Raw genomic sequence first — 25,282 nt, 5'->3', positions numbered from 1 at the left:
ACATCTATGGTCATCAGTCCCCTAGAACTTAGAACTACTTAAACCTAAGTAACCTAAGGACATCACACAACACCCAGTCATCACGAGGCAGAGAAAATCCCTGACCCCGCCGGGAATCGAACCCGGGAACCCGGGCGCGGGAAGCGAGAACGCTACCGCACGCGCGGTCTACACCTCTGATATACTCCACCGTGGCAGGTAACAACACTAAACACAAACAACTCTAATGTTCTCCGTTAGCCGTTCTACTTGACACAAGGAGTTGTAACTCTAACCATTTACATATCCGTCGATATCATGTACGTGTACCAAAATTACATTGACATCCGACCTTCTCTTCCAGGTATTTCACTTTTTTATGGCAGTGTACATACTCCGGAAGCCGTCATAAGGTGCACTGTAGAGTACCTTGTACCGCTACTACTCATTTCCTTTCCTGTTCCACTCACATACACAGCGAGGAGAAATGTCTATATGCCTCCGTACGAGCCATAATTTCTATTACCTTGTCTTCGCAGACCGTACACGAAATTTACGTTGGTGGCAGTAGAATAGTCCTGCAGTCAGCCGCAAATGCCCTTTCTCTAAATTTTCTCAATTGTTCAAAAAATATGTGTGAAATCTTATGGGACTTAACTGCTAAGGTTATCGGTCCCTAAGCTTACACACTACTTACCTAAATTATCCAAAGGACAAACACACACACTCGAACCTCCGGCGGCACCAGCCGCACAGTCCATGACTGTTCTCAGTTGTGTTTCGATAAAAGAACGCTGTCTTCCTTCCAGGGATTCCCATTTAAATACACGAAGCATCTCCGAAATATTCGTCTCCTGATCGAACCTACCTATAACAAATCTAGCAGCCCGCCTCTGAATTGCTTCGATATTTTCGTCCAATCCGATGTGATGGGGATCCAATACACCCCTGCAGTATTCAAGAATAGGTCGCACTATTGTCCTATACACGGCTTCCTTAATATATGGGGCCGGTCGGAGTGGCCATGCGGTTCTAGGCGTTACAGTCTGGAGCCGAGCGACCGCTGCGGTCGCAGGTTCGAATCCTGCCTTGGGCATGGATGTGTGCGTGTCCTTAGGTTAGTTAGGTTTGATTAGTTCTAAGTTCTACGCGACTGATGACCTCAGAAGTTAAGTTTCATAGTGCTCAGAGCCATTTGAACCATTTAATAGATGGGCCACACTTCCCTGACATTCTGCCAATAGACCGAATTCCACCATCCACCTTTCTTACTCTTGTCCTTACATGCTCGTTCCATTTCACATTGCTTTGCAACGTTACGCTTAGATATTTAATCGACGTTAATGTGTCAGCATCACACCATTAAGGATACAGGATATGAGTGGTGGAAAATTCGAAATTATTTAATGGCTGTATTAAATTATATACTCTTACATAATTACATTGATATATACACTACTGGCCATTAGAATTGCTACACCACGAAGATGACGTGCTACAGACGCGAAATTTAACCGACAGTAAGCAGATGCTGTGATATGCAAATAATTAGCTTTTCAGAGCATTCAAACACGGTTGGCGTCGTTAGCGACACTTACAACGTGCTGACATGAGGAAAGTTTGCAACCGATTTCTCATACACAAACAGCAGTTGACCGGCGTTGCTTGGTGAAACGTTATGATGCCTCGTGTAAGGAGGAGAAATGCGTACCATCACGTTTCCGACTTTGATAGAGGTCGGATTGTAGCCTATCGCGATTGCGGTTTATCGTATCGCCACATTGCTGCTCGCGTTGGTCGAGATCCAATGACTGTTAGAATACGGAATCGGTGGTTTCAGGAGGGTAAACGGAACGCCGTGCTGGATCCCAACGGCCTCGTATTACTAGCAGTCGAAATGACAGGCATCTTATCCGCATGGATGTAACGGATGGTGCAGCCGCGTCTCGATCCCTGAGTCAACAGATGGGGACGTTTGCAAGACAACAACCACCTGCACCAACAGTTCAACGACGTTTGCAGCAGCATGGACTATCAGCTCGGAGACCATGGCTGCGGTTACCCTTGACGCTGCATCACAGACAGGAGAGCCTGCGATGGTGTACTGAACGAGGAACCTGGGTGCACGAATGGCAAAACGTCATTTTTTTCGGATGAATCCAGGTTCTGTTTACAGCATCATGATGGTCGCATCCGTGTTTGGCGACATCGCGGTTAACGCACATTGGAAGCGTGTATTCGTCATCACCATACTGGCGAATCACCCGGCGTGATGGTATGGGGTGCCATTGGTTACACGTCTCGGTCACCTCTTGTTCGCACTGACGGCACTTTGAACAGTGGACGTTACATTTCAGATGTGTTACGACCCGTGGCTCTACCCTTCATTTGATCTCTGCGAAATCATACATTTCAGCAGGATAATACGCGACCGCATGTTGTAGGTCCTGTACGGGCCTTTCTGGATACAGAAAATGTTCGACTGCTGCCCTGGCCAGCACATTCTCCAGATATCTCACCAATTGAAAACGTCTGGTCAATGGTGGCCGAGCAACTGGCTCGTCACAATACGCCAGTTACTACTCTTGATGAACTGTGGTATCGTGTTGAAGCTGCATGGGCAGCTGTACCTGTACATGCCATCCAAGCTCGTTCGACCCAATGCCCAGGCGTATCAAGGCCGTTATTACGGCCGGAGGTGGTTGTTCTGGGTACTGATTTCTCAGGATCTATGCACCCAAATTGCGTAATCACATGTCAGTTCTAGTCTAATATATTTGTCTAATGAATACCTGTTTATCATCTGCATTTCTTCTTGGTGTAGTAATTTTAATGGCCAGTAGTTTACATTATAGGGTTTCAAATGAAAAATGACCTATATATACCAAATTTTAAAGTTACGGTCATGTATGACGCCACGCCCCCTTTATTTCTGTTACAGAAACCAATATTATTTCGAAAAGAACTGTGAACTTTCTGTTTCCAGCGATTGCATGTATGATACATTGTATATGTTGGTAACAGTGCAGGTTTCTACTGTCCGTAAATGATTATCTTTGCTAGTATATGCTTTTGTTTCGCTGAAGCAGTTTGTTCACATATTACTGAATGTTTGTTGCCCAAGTGCTAAATATATTTGTGGAAGTACATATCCTTTAGTGTGCAATAAATACGAGCTATGCCATGCATCAAGAAATTCAATAAAAGGAAATTCCGTGGTAACCAGTTCACAAACAAAGCAAGCCACACTATTGAAAGTAACCTATGCATCAGTTCTTCAGGAAAGAAACTCCCACATGGCACGCCTCCTAGTGATGCAAATTTTTGTGTTAACAATGATGCTGTTTTTAGTGGGTTTGTTGTTGTTGATGTGGGCATCTGATCTTTTTTTTTATAAAAGAAGTGGCGAAATGTAAACAATGTTATGGTGTAGGCTGTCTTGAAATAACTGAACAACAAAGTAGCAGGAAGCGTTTAGTGTCAAAATTAGTTGTTCTGCGTAGATCCTGCAATAAATATATCTCGAAAGTGACTTCGAACATTGTGCATGATTCATATGATGTGAATTTGAAGTTAGTGTATGCAATGCGTGCAATAGGAAAAGGAAAAAAGGTTCCTCAAACGTTTTGTGGTTTGATGGACCTTCCTCTCCTCCCAGTAGGTTCAGCAAGTACATAAAAATACTTTTAGGTGCCTCGATGGCTGTGTCTAAAGCATCTATGAAACGTGCAGTAGAAGAAATTGCAAATATTAGTGGAACCAGGGACATTGCTGTTGCATTGATGGGACGTGGCAATGTCGAGGACATCGTTCCTTGAGTGGTGTTGTAACTGCTACTTTTCTGGAGAATGGAAAAGTTGTTGATGTTGAGTGCTTATCTAAGTACTGCCACACCTGCCATGGTAACACTGAAGGACAAGTTTAACACCAGTGTTCTAAGAATTACGATGGTTACAGTGGAGGTATGGAGTGTGATGGAGCTCTACAAATCTTTCAGAGGTCGGTGCCCGTTTATGACGTTAGATATACGAAATACCTAGGCGATGGGCACTCTAGAGATTTCAATAAAATGAATGTGTTCAATGTTTATGGTGATACCTTGGTAACAAAACTGGAGTGTTGTGGACATGTGGAAAAGAGGATGGGTGATAGATTGAGGAAGTTACGGAGATAAATGAAAGGGAAGTTGCTATCTGATGGGGAATCTCTGTCTGGCTGAGGCAGATTGACAGAAACTGAAACAGACCATTTTCAGAGTTATTATGGACTGGCCATTAGACGAACTGCACCTCTGAATGATGTTACAGCAATGAGAAAAGCTGTATGGGCCACCTAATTTCATAAGTTGTTCACAGATGAGCACACTGTTCACGCACTTTGCTCTAAAGGAGCAGATTCTTGGTGTGGTTTCCAAAAAGCAAAAGATAGTGGTCAGATATACCATCATAAGCATTCTCTTCATGAGTCTGTTATGAATGAAATAAAACCAATTTTTAGAGACATTAGCGACCCTGTTTCGCTCAGTAAATGTCTTCCTGGGGGCACTCAGAATACAAATGAAAGTTTCAACCATTGCATATGGGAAAAATTACCTCAGAATGTTTTTGTAGGACTAAATACATTAAAAGTTGGGGTACTAGATGCAGTGATATATTTAAATGATGGGGTGATAGGAAGGTTGGAAGTCCTGAGAAATTTAGGAATAAAATGTGGCTCTAATGTGGAAGACCAATGGCTTGCGTGTGACACACAACAGGTGCATGAAGCTGAAAGATTCCCTCTTCGAGTTATCAAAGAAGCAAGAAGTACTAAAAGGAATTCCAAGACGAAGCTTGAAGATGAAGAAATGCTGCGGGATGAAGACTATGCTTCAGGAATGTTTTGAGGCACAGTTAAATTGGACTCATATCTTCATTCACAATTTCCCACAAGTTGTATTTTTCAGAATTCAGGTACAGATATTTCCTAAAGTTTATAAAGCATGGCTATAATTTTTTTTCTGTAGCTTGAAATAGTCCATACTTACGTAGTAGACCTAAGCTTTATTGCAGAATCAACTAAATTATAGAAAAAATAACATTTTTATTAGGAAAAAAATTAAAATGTAAAATGTGATATTTTTTATCCTTGTAATATTCATAATAGGTGGAATTAAATAGGTCTAGTACCTCAGCCATCATGTCATGCATATTTGGTAAAAATTTGGTCTCCTTCAAATGTGTAACATTGGATTAAATGGTACCTCAATTTGAGGAAGCATTTTCGAAAAAATTGCATAAATTGCTTTGTAATTTTCTTAATAACTCTAAGCATGTTCAAAAACATTCAAAATACTTCTAATTAGTTTAGAAAGTGTGCTGCATTACCTGGTAAAACATATACATTATAAACAGTTCCTGAAAGAAATAGATGTTGATTTTTACATAATATTGAGCCGGAAAGGTACCCTGTATCCTTAATACTGTATTCGAAAATAACAGGATTGGTTTTAATACTCATCTGCATTAATTTACTTTATTCTACACTTAGACCACGATTTCACTGATCGCACCAAATATAAATTCTGTTTAAATCATCCTGGATTCTCGTACAGTAACTCAACGACGATAAATTCTCGTACACTACACCATCATCAGCAAACATTTGCAGATTGCTGCTCATCCTGTCGTCACATCGTTTATGTATATAAAGCATAAGAGCGATCCTATCACATTTCTCTTTTACAACCCTGACGATATCTTCGACTTTCATGATCACTCGCCCTCCAGGGCAACGTACTGGATCTTTTTACTTAAAAACTCTTCCAGTCACTCACATATCTGCGAACCTATTCGCTATGCTCTGACCTTCGCTAACAGTCTGCAGTGGATATTGAGTCAAACGCTTTCCGGAAATCTAGGAATATGGAGTCCGTTTGTTGCACTCTCTCCGTGTTTCGAAGAGCACCGTGCGAGCAAAGGGCAAGCTGATTCTCGGATGGACGGAGCTTTCCGAATTTGTATTGATTTGTGGACAAAAGCTTTTAAAAAAAATGGCTCAAATGGCTTTGAGCACTATGCGACTTAACTTGTGAGGTCATCAGTGGCCTAGAACTTAGAACTAATTAAGCCTAACTAACCAAAGGACATCACACACATCCATGCCCGATGTAGGATTCGAACCTGCGATCTTAGCGGCCGCTGGGCTCCAGACTGTAGCGCCCAGAACCGCAAGGCCACTCCGGCCGGCCAAAAGCTTTTCTGTTTAAGGAAATTTATTATATTCGAATTTAGAATATGTTCACGATTTCTGCAACAAACCGACGTAAATGGTCTTTAATTTTGTGGGCCCTTCTTTTACCCTTCATAAATATAGGAGTCACTTGCTATTTGATCTAGTCGCTTGGGACTTTGTTACGGGCGAGAGATTCGCGTTAATTGGAAGCTAAATATGGGACCAATGTTGAAGGGTACTCGTTGTAAAACCGAATTTCGATTCCATACGGACGTCGAGAATTATTTGTTTTCAACTCTTTCAGTTGCTCCTCAGTGGCAGGGATGTCGCCCATACGAGGGTGCGTGCGCCAGTCAAACTATGGTAAGTCTTTACGTTCCTCCTGTCACTCTGGGGTGGTGTATTTTAATTAATATAGGTCTGTCTTAAGTTGTGGATCTGACCTTTTAAAGTAAAACTTTTTGTCATCAGTTTTTGGGAATATAATCCGTCCATAATTACTTTTTCTTCCAATATTTAGGCTTAAAATCTGCCATGCGATCCGAAATGAATGCTACGCCGTGACCTCTGAATTTGACTCTTACGTAGATGGAAGCTTAGTGAAGTAAATATTAGCGGAATCATTTTTGAGCTTCCCTCGAGTTGTACGTCAAAGCTGATGGCAGCTGGTTGAATACAGTGCCTGAGGTTTCCTTGTTACTGCGCCTTTTTGGGTCTTTTGTAGATGTTCACACAGAGAACACACCTTATGCAGCCAAAAGCTGCAGTATAAATCGGTGCTTCAGTGCGGTTGCGTCATACCTAAATCATGTATGAGCAACAGATAATGTACACCGTCTCCTGCAAAGACTTCAGTCTCTCCTCGTTAATGAAGAAAAAAAGAGGAAATGTAAAATTTTCTGTTTTATTCCAAGCAAGGATTAGTTCAGAACCGAACGAGTGTGAAGTGAAAGAAGGCTGTATTAGTCCACAAAGCGAGCCGGAGACTCTACAGTAGCAGAAATAACTCGATCATGTAACTAGGTACAACCGTTTTCTAGTTCAAAGTACTGCGCCTTGTTACCTCGCAGTTCGAGCATGGGAATAGATCGCGGAAAATGTTTTCGTGGGCAGCCGCGACAGCTTGCTGCTAACGTCATGAGGTTTATTGGTGCCGAGAAGGAGAAAGAAGTGACAGTGAAGATGGAAAATGGGGTGAAACGTGCAAGCAAAATGTTTCAAATGAGGAAGAACACGGTGTGTAATTTACGGCAGGTGGGATACTACGCTAAGCGGGGCGGGATTCTAGTACCTAATCCGAAGAAGAAGAAATAAAGCACGCACAATAAATGTACCACTGATGATCTGGATAATATTGTTACTGACAAGAAATTTCTACGATGTTCTGCATAACAGCAACAAATATCGCACAGAACTGGACTACGATGCTAGCAAGGAAACTAAGAAACACATTTCTATGGGTAAGATCTGGTTTTAAAAGGAGCCAAAATAAACGAGTCGCTATATATGCAAACGAGACGACACAGTTTCAAAAAGGCATAAACCATTATGTTCATACACACAAATAAGTAATCAGAATTAAAGCAGCCATCAGTTATAGTTACACAGTGTCCTCCAGAAGATACGGGATACGGTCATACACAGACCAACGCTGCCTGATACTAATATTCGATGCATCCGCCTGACGTCACACATGTAGTTCCTAAATAGACTCCATCAGCGAAACGCGGATATAAGCCGACACACGGCTCCAGTCAGTCAATATCAGCGACAGTATCGACAGCGGATCCAGCAGTAGCTCAGCACAGCATCGAGACTCATATATAGCCGCAGCCAAGCGCACCCATAGTGGATAGTCGACAAGTGATTGTAATTATCGTTGACTGGATTCAGGACTAGACCAGAATTAAAGACAGATCAGTCGAAGTGGAAACTGATCTACTGCCACGCACCATCTTCATACCACAGTTAAGTATTTATAAACTGTCTATAAATAAACTATTGTAAATTGTTGCTAATCTGCATTCCAATCTTTTGCCTCTTTGGACATGTGACGAGGCTGTGTAGTTGACGCGTCCAAGCAAGCCATCTCATAACAACAACTACCTTCAGTGGCAGGAGGGTATCATTCTGCCGCCTATTTATGTTTTACACCAAGCGTATTTTGTAAATAAAACATGAAAAGCTGGCGACGAGGAAAAATAGTGATACAAAAATCTGGCGCCGAGGAGGTTGCGGCGTGGATGTCGCAAAACGCGACAGTGCTCCGGTTGCAAGAATAATCGAATGTACGATGTCATAACCTCCCCTCTGTGTTTGTCAGCAGTTCACTTTACCAGGGTTAAAGCATTTACACTGCTGGCCATTAACAATGCAGCACCACGAAGGCATCATGCAACAAACCTCAAACTGGTATTTAGTGTACTACGTGCTTGGATAAACCAATGATTAGCATTTCAGCGCAATCGCACGACGAAGGTAGGAATAACGCCATCTACATTGATAAGCCAAAACATTACGACCATTGCGCACCGCGAAGTTGGATGCCACCTGGTGGCGTTGCAGGCACGTGACGCGCTATGGAAAGTATTTAAGCGCAGCAGAGAAATATGAGGGATCATCCTAGCGAAGAAATGGGCTGCAAATGGGTAAATCCACTGAGATAATCGACTTTGTCAAGGGCGAATCACATTTTTTGTGCACTAGGTCGCTGGTCTTCTCCACAAACGCCGACATCGAGGTGAACGGTGGCTCGAAACGTGTAGCGCGCCACGAGCAATATTATGCTACGGGAGAAATTTTTCTGCGCTTGCACGGAACCTGTGGTAGTAATCGAAGATACGCTGACAGCTGCGAACTATCTGCACCCCTCCATGTTTGATGTCTTCCCCGACGGCGCTGTCACCTTTCAGTAGTATAGTTGTCCGTGTCCCGGAGCCAGAACCGTGCTACAGTGGTTTGAGAAGCATTATAGTGAACTCATGTTGATGCCTCGACGACCAAATTCGCCTGATGTAAATCCTAAGGAACCCATCTGGGTCGCCATCGGGCGCCATCACCGCGTACGCAAATCGGCGGCCCGTTATTTACGCGAATTACGTGACCTGTGCGTAGACGTTCAATGTCACATACCTCCACAATCCTACTAATAAACTGATACACGGAATAAGTGATGTATTTCATTCCAAGGTCGGACAAACAAGCTATTAAGCAGGTGGTCATAATGTTTTGGGTCATCAGTGTACATTTTGTATATAATGAAAAATTATGCAACGGGCTTTTTATTCAGAAATCGCATTTGAACGTTGTTTGTTTGAGAGAAGATTGTGTTATACGCCATAGGAAAGACGTCTAGGAGCAAGTGTTGGAATGTGACATCGGAAAGATTGTGAACTATGGAGATTGCAGTATGTCGTTCCGTGGTATTTCTGTTCGCGTTGGCCAGGATCGCTTCATTGTCATTCGAATTTGGTATCGATGTGTTCAGGAGAGCCATACTCAACGCCATGCGGTATCTTAACGGCTCCACGGGACTAGCGCTCGAAAGAAGAGACATATTTTTCGCTTGGCCGTGCGAGATTGTACAGCCACGTGACGTATCTTGAGTTAGGAAATGCGCTAGTTTATAGGAAGATATGTATCTGCAGGAACAGTGTGACGGCGTCTAAAACACAGCGGGCTGTCAGCTCGGCGACCATCCTTGCAGCTTCCCTCAATGCAGCGGTAGAGAGACGCACTGACAATGGTGCGCCCAACGACAACGCTGTACAGAGCAGTGGCACGACGTCGTCTTTTCGGACCAGTCTCGATTCTGTGAACAGCAGCGTGATGGACGTATCCGCGTGTGGAGCCTCTGAGGAGAACGAACGTGGCATTCGTCTTCATCATCTGAGTCCAGCACATGGCCGGCCGGTGTGGCCGACTGGTTCTAGGCGCTTCAGTCTGGAACCGCGTGACCGCGGTCGTAGGTTCGAATCCTGCCTCGGGCATGGATGTGTGTGATGTCCTTAGGTTAGTTAGGTTTAAGTAGTTCTAAGTTGTAGGGGACTGATGACCTCAGATGTTAAGTCCCATAGTGCTCAGAGCCATTTGAACCATTACAACCCAGCACATGGCTTGATGCTATGGGGTACCGTTGGGCACACAACACAGTCACCTCTGATTCGCGTAGCCAGTAATTTGGACAGCAGGCATTACATTTTTGATGTGTTTAGACTGGTGGCAGTGCCCGATATTTAAGGTACGTTGCCAGTGCTGTCCTGGCTTACCTCGATACAGAGGACAGTCAACTATTTTCCTGGCCAGTGCGTTCTCCAGGCCTCTCACCCATTGAATGCATCTGGTCGTGGGCTGCTATGGGCCACCTCTCGCCAGCCTCTATGATTGATCAAGACCAGCACAGAGATGAAGCAGCGTGGAGTCACGTCCCAGTATCTGCCGTCCAAACTCAGTTCCACTCGATTCCCAACCGGATTAGGGCCACGGTTTCTATAATACTTTGTAGCTCTGTGTAGTAAATTTTACACACTGTACATCCCCATATCTATTACACATTTAATTTTGCGTTCTTCTACTATACGCAACAAGGAGCAAAATTTCGTTATTTGCTATACTATCTGGCACTGCAATTTTAATGACCAGTAGTGTATGTGAAATAATAATGAGTAAAGACAGCAAGCTGGTTACAGAAAAGTGATGTTGTACGTACAGTTTGCACTTGAGGAGCAGCAAGGCGAGCAGGGCGCCGAGCAGCAGCACGCCCGCGCACGAGGACACCAGCACCAGCAGCCATGTGTCGTCCAGCGCCGGGCCTGCAACACACACCCACATCTACAGTCACGTACGTGTGGCACAATGTTCATGAGCTACCAGGATAAGTTGCCCCCCTCCCCCCCCCCCTCCACTGTTCCAATCACAAAAGGTGGATGGGAAGAAAGGTTGTCGGTAAACCTCCATTATCATCATCGGTTTGCCATTACAGCTGCCTGGGTGTGGTGTAAGAGCGCTCTCCACTTGTGCCTAACCATGTACTATTCTTCTCTCGGGACTGTATCCCTGCAAATCCCTCCTTCACTTAGTTCAGACGTATCTTCCTTGGTTTTCCTATCGGTCTTCTAGTATTCACATGTGCGTGCAGTTTGCGGTACTTTCTTCTTCCAATCGTTTGAGATGGCCGACGCTTTTCACTTTCTTTTTCAAGGATATGTACACTCCAGCTACTTTCCTTATTCTTTCATTCCTTACACTATCCTTCCTGGGTTTTTGGATCAGAGTTCGTAAGAACTTCATTTCTGCTGCTTGCAATTTGTTGCCGATCTATTTGGTTGTTGTGGAGTTCTCAATGCTATGTTGTTATAAGGATATAATATGACTGAAGGAGAGTCTGTTTGATCCTAAGCGGACTTGTTCGTTTCGGAGTAGATCCCGAACTTCACGATAGAATTGAACTGATTTTTATCGCTTGAAATGTTCACGCAAGATATTTATCCTATGGCATTTATGATCCATGTCAACCCATGTTTTATTACATTTCATCATTCAGTGTAGAAAGGCTTACGCTGCTGTAAGTCAGCAAGTAGTTTAGATCGGTAGCACGCCCCACCCCATAAAGTGATAGATGGTCACGGAGCGTGAGAACGGAGGCCCTAGCAGGAGCCGTGTCATACTGGAGCATACTGAGAATACGATAGTTTACACTGCGTAGCTTGGTGACAAACGCATAACTATGTTTACATATACTAACTCTTTAAATGTTTATACGCGACTCCAACTAGAGTGCCGACATTATCCATACTGACAGCTTCCTAACCATGATATCAGTAACTACAAAATCAATACCCATTTTAATTAGAACTTTAAAAATATTCTTAGTCATTGGCTGATTAAATCGACTAGGGTCAAAACACTGAAGCTAGATCACTATAGTTCAATTCTTTTATCTTGGTGGCTCGCGCATGCCCGCCCAAACGCGGGAGATTGCTGCGTTGCCAGTTGCACACGACGCACGCGCCAATAGAAGCAGCGCCATGCACTGCTCGCCTGTGCAGACACATCGTGTTCCGACTGCTTTGACACTCTTATCATTCGATTCCACAAAAACTATTTGGCCCAAAAATTAGATTTTTACACACCTTCTTGACTGATACCTTCCCCCCATAAATGACTTAATTTTGTTTCGATGTTCAACGCAGTTATTACGCAGCATTAAATATAGTAAACCATTGCAGAGGTAAAAGTCCATAGAGTATACTTTCCGTATGGTCGATTTTAGTTGCCACAATGTTGAGAATGAAATGTGGACAAGATACCTAAATTTCATATAAAATTTACTGTGTAACAATATCTCATTTAAGTACGACATAGTTGTCGTATGTAATATTGAGAAATATTCCGTCTGTCGCGACTGTAACAAAAGTTTTATTTACACTGAGCACATTTGGCTTTATTTTAAAGCACTTCAATCAATCAAGAGGAAGTAGACAAAATACATTAAACGAAACTGTGGACTTACAAAAACATTAGGACTTCAATATACCGTCTATCAGTGAAGTGCTCTGAGCTATGTCAAATATAATTTTTGTGTGTGGCACACACAAACATCATTTATTTGCTAAAACACTGATCAGCCAACTCAGACGTTGAATATTGTGCTACGGCAGCACAAAACTACGAAAGGTGACTTGGCAATGGAGGAGACAAAATACTGTCCACTGAAGATGCTTCAAAAGAGAGAAACGCGTCTGGTCTATATAAGTCGCTTATTACAGTTGCAGAAGAGGAATATATTTCAGTACCATTGGTAAAACTGCGACTGTGGAACAAAAACAAGAAAGAGAACATGAGTACCATTGTGTATGTGACATACCTTTCATTGATTGAAGTGCTTTAAAATAAAGCCAAACGCGTCCGGTGTAAATAAAACTTTTATTACATTCGCGAAAGACGGAATATTTCTCAATATTACATACGACACCTATGTCGTACTTAAATTAAATGAGATATTGTTATACAGTAAATTTTATATGAAATTTAGGTACCTTGTCCACATTTCATTCCCAACATTGTGGTAACTAAAATCGACCATACGGAAAGTATACGCTATGGACTTCTACCTCTGCAAACCCTTCAGTATTTCGTGCAGTGGTTTACTACATTTAATGCTGCATAATAACGGCGTTGAACATCTAAACAAAATTAAGTCATTTATGGGGGGAAGGTATCAGTCAAGAAGACGTGTAAAAATCAAATTTTTGGGCCAAATATTTTTTGTGAAATCGAATGATAAGTGTGTCAAAGCAGTGGGAACACCATGTGTCTGCACAGGCGAGCAGTGCAGTGACGACAAAATCGCGCACGACGTGGAATGCGGGGAGCACGTGTCTGCAGCAGCGAAAGGGTTAATGAAGAGACAAAGCACTAGAAATTTCAAAAAATTGCATTCAAACGAATATAATTCGTGAAGTAAGGCACTTCGATATTGTTTTTAAATAATGAAAATGTTAAGCATCGCACGAGGTTTGCACTCATAACCTTTCGCGTAGAAGCCCAACACCTTAACCGTTAAGCTAACGCACCTCGTTTGACAACATAACGCCATGAGGACTATAACACGTCACGCAAAATACTGACAAACACTGTTGGTATGACTATGAATTACTCACGCTTCGTCGAAGTACAACAGGAAATAAACAATTACCTCTGTTCTTTATTGCGAAAAAGCTGTTCGTGAGATTGATACAAACACCTTTCCTTGCTATCGCCTGAATTAGGAGTCTTATTGCTTGTTTGATTTAATTAATTAATAGAATATGAAGCAATTGGTATATAGAATGCTTTTTCCAAACTTTCTATAAAAGAAAGTCTGCTATCAAGACATTGCTTTTGTTCTATTACTTTCTGACTGAACGTTTCTAAAACTGAAGACACTCGTCCATGCTCTGCACTGCAGTCGAGATCTGGCAATGCCGTTCTCTGTTCATTGGCTGACTGTTTTGTGACGTCAGATGCGCAGAACGAACCTAAACTCGGCCGCCAACATAAATGACGCGCACTTTAGGCAGTTCCCAGTCAGTTTTCATGTGGACAAAATGTGTATTTTACAAGTTCTGATACTACGCGTTTAAAAGTGATTTAGTAATTAAAAGTGCCTCGGAGAACGTTTATATACCGAATGAAAAAAAAGTAATGAATTATTCAGACTACATTTGTCTACGTAACATGTTTAAATGATTAACATGGTAAGATCACAGATGTAAGCGTGAGATAAGGCATTGCAAATGAGGCATGCTGGTATATTAATAACCGCTGTAAACGCCAGTCTGTTGAATGCAAGCATGCAAACGTGCGTGCATTGTGTTGTACAGGCGCCGGATGGCAGTTTGTGGGATGGAGTTCCATGACTCTTGCGTTTGGTCAGTCTATACAGGGACGGTTTATGCTGTTTGTGGATGATGCTGGAGTTGTTGTTCGATGATCTTCCATATGTTCTCAACTGGAGACAAATCTGGCGATCGAGCAGGCCAAGCCAACATGTCGACACTCTATAGAGCATGTTGGGTTACAACAGAGGTATGTGAGCGAGCGTTATCCTGTTGGAAAACGCACCTTGCAGTCATACTGCGTAGGATAACCACGACACTGTTCCTGTTTTCATAGGAAATCACACTCCAGATCACAATTACACCTGCTGGTTCAATGTATCTAGTACCGAGAAAGATTGGCTGCACCCCTCAACTGGCCTCCTCCTAACCAACACACGGCCATCACTGGCACCGAGGTAGAACCATCTTTCTTCAGAAAATGCAACAGACGTCCACCTTACCCTCCAATTAGCTCTCGCTTGACGCGGCTGTAGTCGCAAATGGTGGTGGTTTGGGATCAATTGAATGCACGCTACAGGACATCTGGCTCCGATTTGTTCTTGAAGTAACAGATTTATAACAGTTCGTTGTGTCACTGTGGTGCCAAATGCTGCTCAGATTTCTGCTGTAGATGGAGTACGATGCGCCAGAGCTCTACGTCGAACACAATGGTCTTCCTTCTCAGTAGCGCCACGCAGCCGTGCGGAGCCCACTCTTCTTCCGAAAGTGCGTTATCGTGAACACCACTGCCAGCAATCGTGTACAATGGCTACATTCCTTCCTTCGCAAGAAGGCTAACGAATTATACTCATAATACACTGAGACGCCAATTTGTCTGTCGTCATGGTGTTAAGTCGACAGAAATAGTTGGGTATTATTGCCTGTATCACCGGCATCCCGTTGTCGTAATCTCTTATTGAGATTTTCATATTACCCTGAACACGAGACGCCGAGATAAATGTGTATATTCTCCGTGACGATATATCCCACATTCCATTCATCCTGATCCATTGGTTACGTGCATCGGCAGCAATGAGTGATAGGAAAGCTGTTGTGAGGTGACGAATAACAATGACAATGATAGTAATAACAAATTAGTAATCAAGGATGTGTAGTGCATTACAGACAATTGTTAACGATTAACAAAATAACCAAGAAAAGCTGAGTGCTTAATAGGCGCACTGCATAGGTGTTCTTACCACTTTTGTAGTGAATTCTGTTCTGGTTGTTTGCAGAGAGAAAAGAAAGAACCCTGTAGCCATACATATCGCTAGGACAACGAGATATTACCTATCAACTATCCTTGCTTTACATCACGAGACGAACATGGCGTCACTGAGCTGATATTTGAAATACATTTCTGTTTTCTCTCTCTGTCTCCCTCTCTCTCTCTCTCTCTTCTTATTTTTCTTTTTATTTTTGAGTAAAGCATCGAGAAGAGTGAGTAATAAGCAATTAGGCATATAATCTATTTACAGTTAGTTTCATCGGGAAAAATAATGCAAAAATACACATTTTAAGTGTATTATTGCGTAATTCCAATTATTGACAGTCTATTCGTGAGCTTGCTCGCATTCTGTGGGGTGAAACCCATCACAGAAGCAAGCAAAACACAAATATTTCTTGCGCCATGCACAACACACAAACGAAATCTCGCTGCACTGACGTGTTGTCCGATATATTGCTCGGAAAACATATCTGATTCATGTTGTTAAATACAGCTCTATCAGATATCAATTTGGATGCGTACCAAGTGTATAAAAGTATGTCTTGAAATACACAGAAAGGCACATAGAGGTATTCGACTGAAACATAACCATGACCAAGATTGTAACTGGGCTAGACAGCATCGTTGTCTAACACCTTGACAACTCGGACGGTGACAGTGTTCGGCCGGTTACTTACGTATACTGGTATCAAAGCTACAGCATGAAAACACAAAAATGTTAATAACCCAAAGATCATTAACTTTGGAACCCATAGTAAAGTAAAGCAGTCATCAGTCGGAAGATTGGTTTGAACACCACAGTGCTTTAATAGGCACGGTCTTGTTGGGGGTGGTATGCCGTTGCTTTCCTCCGACCTTTGAGTTGACTTACCTAGCCAGTTAATGGAGTGACGTACAGTTTAACGTGGCTTATGGACCACAGAGCAACTCGACATTTTTCACATCAACGAACACTGCCCGAGGGGAAATAAGAGTAAAATGGCACATAAAAGTCGTGGGGCTGATCAGGGTTCGAACCCAAAACCTTCGTACTCGTAGTCTTCCTTATTTCCACTCCGCCACCATGTAGCCACCACTGCGGCTTCTGCTTGGCATTAAAATTAAGGATCTCTCGTTTGTGCCTGTTTTGGAACTTGGGTGCCCCTGCACCAAAGTAAAGAGTACTGAATTGAATGTAGTGCTTTCAAGTTGGTATAAACAGAAAAAGAGAAAAATTAAACAACATAAATGGTCTCTCTTTGATGCCTCAATCTTCATTGCCATTATGCCTCTTATGAGGAAAAGAGTACTCTTCATTAAAATAAACATCTTCGTCTTGGTATGCAAATGTTTGAGATCTATTTTACATTAAAATTTTACTAACAAAATTAAAATTTTTCCATTTGTTCACAGCATCTTAATCGCTGAAGAGAAGTTAAGCTGAAATTAAACAATATATGCTTTAAACAAAGTCTTCTTCCTAGACTCAGTACCGCGTCCAGTTCCCATCCTCTTCTACAACTGCATTTAATCGCCGGGGAACAGAGGCAACTAGCTTTCTGATGAATCTGTCACTCTGTGACATCTCTTCCCACACCAGAATGAACTGCTTCCGACAACGCTGCCTTGGATGTTGGTGCAGGTCTTTTGCTCCTAATAATTTTTTCTATCTTTGCCCACACGTGCTCTATGGGATTGAGGCCAGCAGCTTTTGGAGGCCAGTCCGACAGCCCAATGTCTCCTTTAATCTTAAACCAGTGTCTTACACGATTAGCTGTATGGATTGGGGAACAGTCATGTTGGAAGATGATTCTACCTCCAGGAAATCGCTGACGAACAGAAGGAAGCATGATTTCTTCCACTATTTCGCAGTAATAAGCAACACAAAGCGGACGCTCAATTTCCCACAGCACGCCGCAACCATTTGCTGATATCCAGCCCCAAACTGTGACAGACGTCCGGCCACCCCTTTGCCTCTGCTGGACATATTTACTGTCGTATCTCGTTCAACTTGGTCGATACACATGGACAGAGCTATTTGGAGCAGTTGAAAATAAGTTCTCGTCGGTAAATATAACTCGGTCCCTTTACGAAAGCGGCTTCCTTCTGTAGGCCAGTGCGAAATTTAACCTGGCAGTCGCATGTTGCTCTTTCAGCATTTCCTTAACAGCCAATTTCCATCCATACCTTCCTTCCTCGTTGAGCCGACGACGTATGGTCGACCTGCTCACTGTTAGCTGCTGGATGTTTTTAATTTCTCTCCTGCTCCTGAAAGGGTCCTAAACACTGCAGCGGAGTATACTCTTGTATGAGGATAGTAACTGTTCTCGAAAGAACAGATACCATTGATGACCGTGCAGCTTCTCTAGAATAAATGACAATAAATTGAAACACTCAGCTGCCGACAGGTGTTGTTGATATACCTCGATGGGGACAGCTGAAAACGTATGACTGGACTGGGATTCGAACCCGGGATCTCCTGCTTACATGGCAGAAGCTCTATCCATCTGAGCCACCTTTTTTTTTTCAAGTGCTCTACCAACTTTTCTAATTTTATTTTATTTTATTTTTTATAAGGAAGGGAAAATAAAGATTTGCTCCAATTTGTAATGAGAATAGAATGAACAAAGTATATATCATTTCGATGCTGCCGTTGCGCAATATAAGAAATGAAATGTCTTCTTGAGGTTTTTTTCTTTGCCAAGTAGTAAACAGAAAATTTTATGGTGCACAGAAGACTATCACTTCATTGTTGAAGGAAAGTTGCTCCGCTGCTCCGCGAGAGAAGAAAAATGTTAAAACGAAAATGGGAAAGAAAAAATGCCTTCTGCATTGGTGAGCGTCTAGATATTATCTTGAACTCCGGCAAGAACTAAAGTCCCAGGAAGCAATTAGGATTCATACACACAGATCACTGGCAACCTCTGCTATCCGAAATATTGTATTTGAAGTATTTAACCGTTTTATGATTTTCAGCATATTTCCAAATATCCTCCTGCAGTCACAATGTTGGCTCATTTTAAAGTGTTCAATTTCTATGTAAGAAAAATAGTTTAGGAAAGTAGCATGCCTATTCTGCATAATAAACGATGCTGTGCGGCCCATGATTCACGTTGCAGCGTTGTTTTTTGCTCGTGGATATCTCAATTTTTGTGGCTGAATGATCTCTAAAAGGTCTGCACCACTGGGCGCCGTACGGTCTATCACCGACAATCGTTGACGAAGAAATGTTGTAATTTCTTCTGCATGTCCACACGTGAACCTATGAATAAGCGTATCGACTCTTCCGCATGCGTCACAGTTGGGCGTTGGATGAAGGCCTATCATATGTAGCTTTTCATTCGTTGCTACTTTATCGTTGACTGTTAGATACCAGTCGGATATGACGCGTGATGGCAACATGCCGCTGTGCACATTCCGCCATACTATACTCCAATGTCTATGTGGATGTTTTTCTTAGAGACGATTACTGTGGTTTGTTGTCATGAGGAGGTCATAAACCTTCCTGTTCGTCAGGCGTCCGTTATCGACGATGTTGTGTCGAATGTAGCTCATTTCCATGTAGTACAGTCGCACATGTCGGTAAGAAAGTGGAATGCCGGTGATATTAACGGGTGGGTCAAGGCTACGAGGCTTCCACCGCTGAATGAGGTTTGTGATGATACTGATCCTCCGGGTACGAAACTCCTTCCTGATGCGATTTAGGAGCAGAGTGACACATTTTTTGTGTACCTTAATGAGGTTAAGGCCACCTTTGGACGAAGGTAAGGTTAAGGTATCGAATTGAACTTTGAAAATGTGCCCCCTAAAAAGAAACCAACATAACGTTTGTTGTATACTCTTGGCTAGATGGTCGGAGATTGGAAGAATTTGCGCCAAATAATTCATCTTGCTCGTAATGGCGATCTCGATGGTCTTAACTTTCTGTAGTATGTTCAAGTCACGGTCGGAGTGAAATATCAAAGCAGCATGTAATTTATTAAGCATGTGTGATCAGCTCTTCGTCAGGAATTTGTCTGGTTTGGCCTCAAAGGTAGCTCCGAGGGTTGTGTGATAATCCTTGACCTTGCACCAGGTAACATGGGATATGTCTCCGATGCCGCCTCCGATATGCAAAGCTGTGGTTTTAGTTCTATTTAGTATTGCTCCTGAGAGAAACGTGAATGTTTGTAAAAGAGTTTCTGCTGACAGAAGTTGTTGCGATGATGACACAGTTACGCATATATCGTCAGCATACGCAATGCATGGGATAGTGACAGACTCGACACTAACCCCGATCCCGCTATGCGCTAAGTTGTTCAGTAGCGGCTCTACTGCAATGGCGTACAAAATCATTGACAGAGAGCATCCTTGCCGGATGGATTGCCCAATGGAAACTTCTTTCGTAAAATGGGCATTAATGAGAATCCGTGAAGAGGCGTTTGTAGTAAGTGTGCGAATTAATTCTATAAGATGAGGTCCAAATCCTAGTTTCTTCATGCTTTTAAAGAGGAAGTCATGACGTACATGGTCATAAGCCTTCTCAAAATCTAGGAAGATCAGAGCGCCCTGTCCTTTGGTTTCAGCATATGAACAGATGATGTCCCTCAAATCGCAGGCAGCTGAGATTGTACTTCGGCCTTGCACTGCACTGTACTGGTAACTGCCTAAAACCTTGTACATAACAGAATTGAAGTCACCACCAAGGATGAGATGTGCACGATAAGCGCTAAGAAGAATGGGGACCTCGTTTTTATAAAAAAATTGGACGATCTCTCTTATGAGTGCGACCTGAGGGGTCGTACACGTTAACAATCTTCACACCATTCACTCGAAGAGAAATGCCACGTCCTCTAGGCAGCCGCTGCACATCCGAAAGGGTATACCGTCGCGCAGAAGTATGGCAGTGCCTACAGCATCCTGGAGATTGATGTTATCAATAAGAACGTAACCGGGCACTTGTAAGACTCTGACTACCCGCTGTAGGAGGGCAATGTCAACGCTGGTACCATACAAGAAATCAGCTAGCGAACGGAGTTTCACCACACTTTGAATCCTGTTGACGTTAAATGTGGTAATGTTGTAGGTTTGGTTGTCGCACATGATGGCTCAGAGGACAATGAGCTCTGAGTGTTGGGATCTTCCTTCTCGACGGCTTGGAACCGAGCTCGTTGGTAACGTCTGGAGTATGAGGCGAAATGTCAAAACCAATAACAGGTCAGGGAGTGGAAAGGTCGCAGCGCGATGGTCATGCGCGAGAGCCGCTACTGCTGCATCTCCTCGTCCTGCCGCCACCACGGCTCATTGCTGTCGCGGTGCAGCGCGGCGCGCGCTCCGCCCTGCCCGCCACCGCCGGCTGAGTCTGTCAACGTGGACGCATCCGCCTGGCCATCACTCGGGGCGCGACCGACGTCAGCGAGTTCCTGCGGGAGCGCTGCTGCAGCTGCTCTGCCCGCTCTTCCTCTTAGCCGTTACGGTGCTCTGATCCCTCTCGGCGCCCAGTAGTGGCTTCAGGTGTTTGGTTTGTTCACGAATGCGTTCTTGCCTCGCGGTGTTCTCGCAGCGCACTGAGCAAAAAGATTGAGGTTCAGTCTCGCTGCCACTTTCTGACATGTGTACGGGTCTCAAATCATCCGACTTTTCCTCTTTGTTACTATTCCCTTTGCTTCTCCTTCGGCGGCCTTTCTTCGTTTCTGCTGCAGTCTCTGCCGATAGGGGTGGTTCAGGCAAACTGATCTGCACCCGCTCCTGCATCTCACACGGCTTAGTTTCAGACGTGGCTGGCACATCGTTGGTATCCAGCGGTAACTGTCCCGGCGAGGATGATGGGGCCGAATCGACGTCCGTCCTACCGCGAATGTCTTGGAACTGCATTCCACCTTGTTGTATACATAATTCCGCGTAGTCAGCGCGTACACAACTTTCCCACTATGAGCGCGCCCCGCTAAGCACAACAGCGCAGGCGCAGCACTCGTCCGTCTCCACACTATGAGATGGCGCTGCCTTAGAGCCGGACCAAATTCTGCTTCCGCGGATCCGCGTATTAATGTGTAACGCAGCAAATGAGATTGCTGCTAACGTAGAACCTTTTCACCTCGTGGATCACACTTGCGCAATGATACCTGAACGCGCGAGGTATTATAACGAGTGTATAGACCTCCGATTAGTCAGTCTGCACCAGTCTGCACCAGTCTGCATTAGTCTGTACCAGTCTATAGTCAAATTTCAGTCTGCACCTAATAAGATTACCATATTCCTGTATGTAGCCATGAAGATAAAGACACTTTCACAAGTATCCGAGATATGTGAGAATAAGATTAACGTACCAAGACCAAAGGAACTTCAGACTGTCAATTGTAAACAGCATCCAGAATCAAGTTAAGTAATGTTTGTTGTTGTTGTTGTCTTCAGTCCTGAGACTGGTTTGATGCAGCTCTCCGCGCTACTCTATCCTGTGCAAGCCTCTTCATCTCCCAGTACCTACCGCAACCTACATCCTTCTGAATCTGCTTAGTGTATTCATCTCTTGGTCTCCCTCTACGATTTTTACCCTCCACGCTGCCCTCCAATGCTAAATTGGTGATTCCTTGATGCCTCAAAACATGTCCTACCAACCGATCCCTTCTTCTAGTCAAGTTGTGCCACAAACTTCTCCCCAATCCTATTCAATACTTCCTCATTAGTTACGTGATCTACCCATCTAATCTTCAGCATTCTTCTCTAGCACCACATTTCGAGAGCTTCTATTCTCTTCTTGTCCAAACTATTTATCGTCCATGTTTCACTTCCATACATGGCTAAACTCCATACAAATACTTTCAGAAAAGACTTCGTGACACTTAAATCTATACTCGATGTTAACAAATTTCTCTTCTTCAGAAACGCTTTCCTTGCCATTGCCAGTCTACATTTTATATCCTCTCTACTTCGACCATCATCAGTTATTTTGCTCCCCAAATAGCAAAACTCTTTTACTACTTTAAGAGTCTCATTTCCTAATCTAATACTCTCAGCATCACCCGATTTAATTCGACTACATCTCATTATCCTCGTTTTGCTTTTGTTGATGTTCATCTTATATCCTCCTTTCAAGACACTGTCAATTCTGTTCAACTGCTCTTTCAAGTCCTTTGCCGTCTCTGACAGAATTACAATGTCATCGGCGAACCTCAAAGTTTTTATTTCTTCTCCATGGATTTTAATACATACTCCGAATTTTTGTTTTGTTTCCTTCACTGCTTGCTCAATACACAGATTGAAAAACATCGGGGATAGGCTACAGCCCTGTCTCACTCCTTTCCCAACCACTGCTTCCCTTTCATGCCCCTCGATTCTTATAACTGCCATCTGGTTTCTGTACAAATTGTAAATAGCCTTTCGCTTCCCTGTATTTTACCCCTGCCACCTTCAGAATTTGAAAGAGAGTATTCCAGTCAACATTGTCAAAAGCTTTCTCTAAGTCTACAAATGCTTGAAACGTAGGTTTGCCCTTCCTTAATCTAGCTTCTAAGATGAGTCGTAGGGTCAGTATTGCCTCACGTATTCCAACATTTCTACGGAATCCAATCTGATCTACGCCGAGGTCGGCTTCTACTAGTTTTTCCATTCTTCTGTAAAGAATTCGCGTTAGTATTTTGCAGCTGTGACTTATTAAACTGATAGTTCGGTAGTTTTCACATCTGTCAACACCTGCTTTCTTTGGGATTGATATTATTATATTCTTCTTGAAGTCTGAGGGTATTTCGCCTGTTTCATACATTTTGCTCACCAGATGGTAGAGTTTTATCAGGAATTGCTCTCCCAAGGCCGTCAGTAGTTATAATGGAATGTTGTCTATTCCCGGGGCCTTGTTTTGACTCGCGTCTTTCAGTGCTCTGTCAAACTCTTCATCCAGTATCGTATCTCCTATTTCATCTTCGTCTACATCCTCTTCCATTTCCATAATATTGTCCTCCAGAACATCGCCCCTGTATAGACCCTCTGTATACTCCTTCCACCTTTCTGCTTTCCCTTCTATGCTGAGAACTGGGTTTCCATCTGAGCTCTTGATATTCATGGAAGTGGTTCTCTTTTCTCCAAAGGTCTCTTTAATTTTCCTGTAGGCAGTATCTATCTTACCCCTCGTGAGATAAGCCTCTACATCCTTACATTTGTCCTCTAGCCATCCCTGCTTAGCCATTTTACACTTCCTGCAGATCTCATTTTTTAGACGTTTTTATTCCTTTTTGCCTGCTTCATTCACTGCATTTTTATATTTTCTCCTTTCATCAATTAAATTCAATATTTCTTCTGTTACCCAAGGATTTCTACTAGCCCTCGTCTTTTTACCTACTTGAACCTCTGCTGCCTTCACTACTTCATCCCTCAAAGCTACCCATTCTTCTTCTACTGTATTTCTTTCCCTCATTCCTGTCAATTGTTCCCTTATGCTCTCCCTGAATCTCTGTACAACCTCTGGTTCTTTCAGTTTATCCATGTCCCATCTCCTTAAATTCCCACCTTTTTGCAGTTTCTTCAGTTTTAATCTACAGTTCATAACCAATAGATTGTGGCCAGAGTCCACATCTGCCCCTGGAAATGTCTTACAATTTAAAACCTGGGACCTAAATCTCTGTCTTACCATTAGATAATCTATCTGGAACCTGTCAGTATCTCCAGGCTTCTTCCATGTATACAGCCTTCTTTTATGATTCTTGAACCAAGTGTTAGCTATGATTAAGTTGTGCTCTGTGTAAAATTCTACCAGGCGGCTTCCTCTTTCATTTCTTAGCCCCAATCCATATTCACCTACTACGTTTCCTTCTCTCCCTTTTCCTACTACCGAATTCCAGTCACCCATGACTATTAAATTTTCGTCACCCTTCACTATCTGAATAATTTCTTTTATTTCATCATACATTTCTTCAATTTCTTCGTCATCTGCAGAGCTAGTTGGCATATAAACTTGTACTACCGTAGTAGGCGTGGGCTTCGTATCTATCTTGGCCACAATAATGCGTTCACTATGCTGTTTGTAGTAGCTTACCCGCATTCCTATTTTCCTATTCATTATTAAACCTACTCCTGAATTACCCATATTTGATTTTGTGTTTATAACCCTGTAGTCACCTGACCAGAAGTCTTGTTCCTCCTGCCACCGAACTTCACTAATTCCCACTATATCTAACTTAAACCTATCCATATCCCTTTTTAAATTCTCTAACCCGATTAAGGGATCTGACTTTCCACGCTCCGATCCGTAGAACGCCAGTTTTCTTTCTCCTGATAACAACATCCTCTTGAGTAGTCCCCGCCCAGAGATTCGAATGGGGGACTATTTTACCTCCGGAATATTTTACCCAAGAGGACGCCATCATCATTTAACCATACAGTAAAGCTGCATTCCCTCGGAAAAAATTACGGCCGTAGTTTCCCCTTGCTTTTAGCCGTTCCCAGTACCAGCACAGCAAGGCCGTTTTGGTTAGTGTTACAAGGCCAGATCAGTCAATCATCCAGACTGTTGCCCTTGCAACTACTGAAAAGGCTGCTGCCCCTCTTCAGGAAC

At 43.1% G+C, this 25,282-nt stretch overlaps 1 protein-coding gene across 1 annotated transcript in view; it reads right to left on the bottom strand.

The window, feature by feature from the left end:
* The window catches only part of LOC124722755, a 138,567-nt gene that overhangs the window by 65,488 nt on the left and 47,797 nt on the right, over nucleotides 1-25,282 (bottom strand). The window contains exon 2 of the mRNA XM_047247894.1: nucleotides 10,901-11,003. Within this exon, the coding sequence (XP_047103850.1) occupies nucleotides 10,901-11,003 (103 nt within the window). The remainder of the gene's footprint in view (nucleotides 1-10,900; nucleotides 11,004-25,282) is intronic.

The sequence above is a fragment of the Schistocerca piceifrons genome, chromosome X (assembly GCF_021461385.2).
Source record: "Schistocerca piceifrons isolate TAMUIC-IGC-003096 chromosome X, iqSchPice1.1, whole genome shotgun sequence".
In the NCBI taxonomy this organism is placed as follows: Eukaryota; Metazoa; Arthropoda; class Insecta; order Orthoptera; family Acrididae; genus Schistocerca; species Schistocerca piceifrons.
The sequence above is the reverse complement of the archived record's forward strand: the minus strand, read 5'-3'. Positions and strand labels throughout refer to the sequence as shown.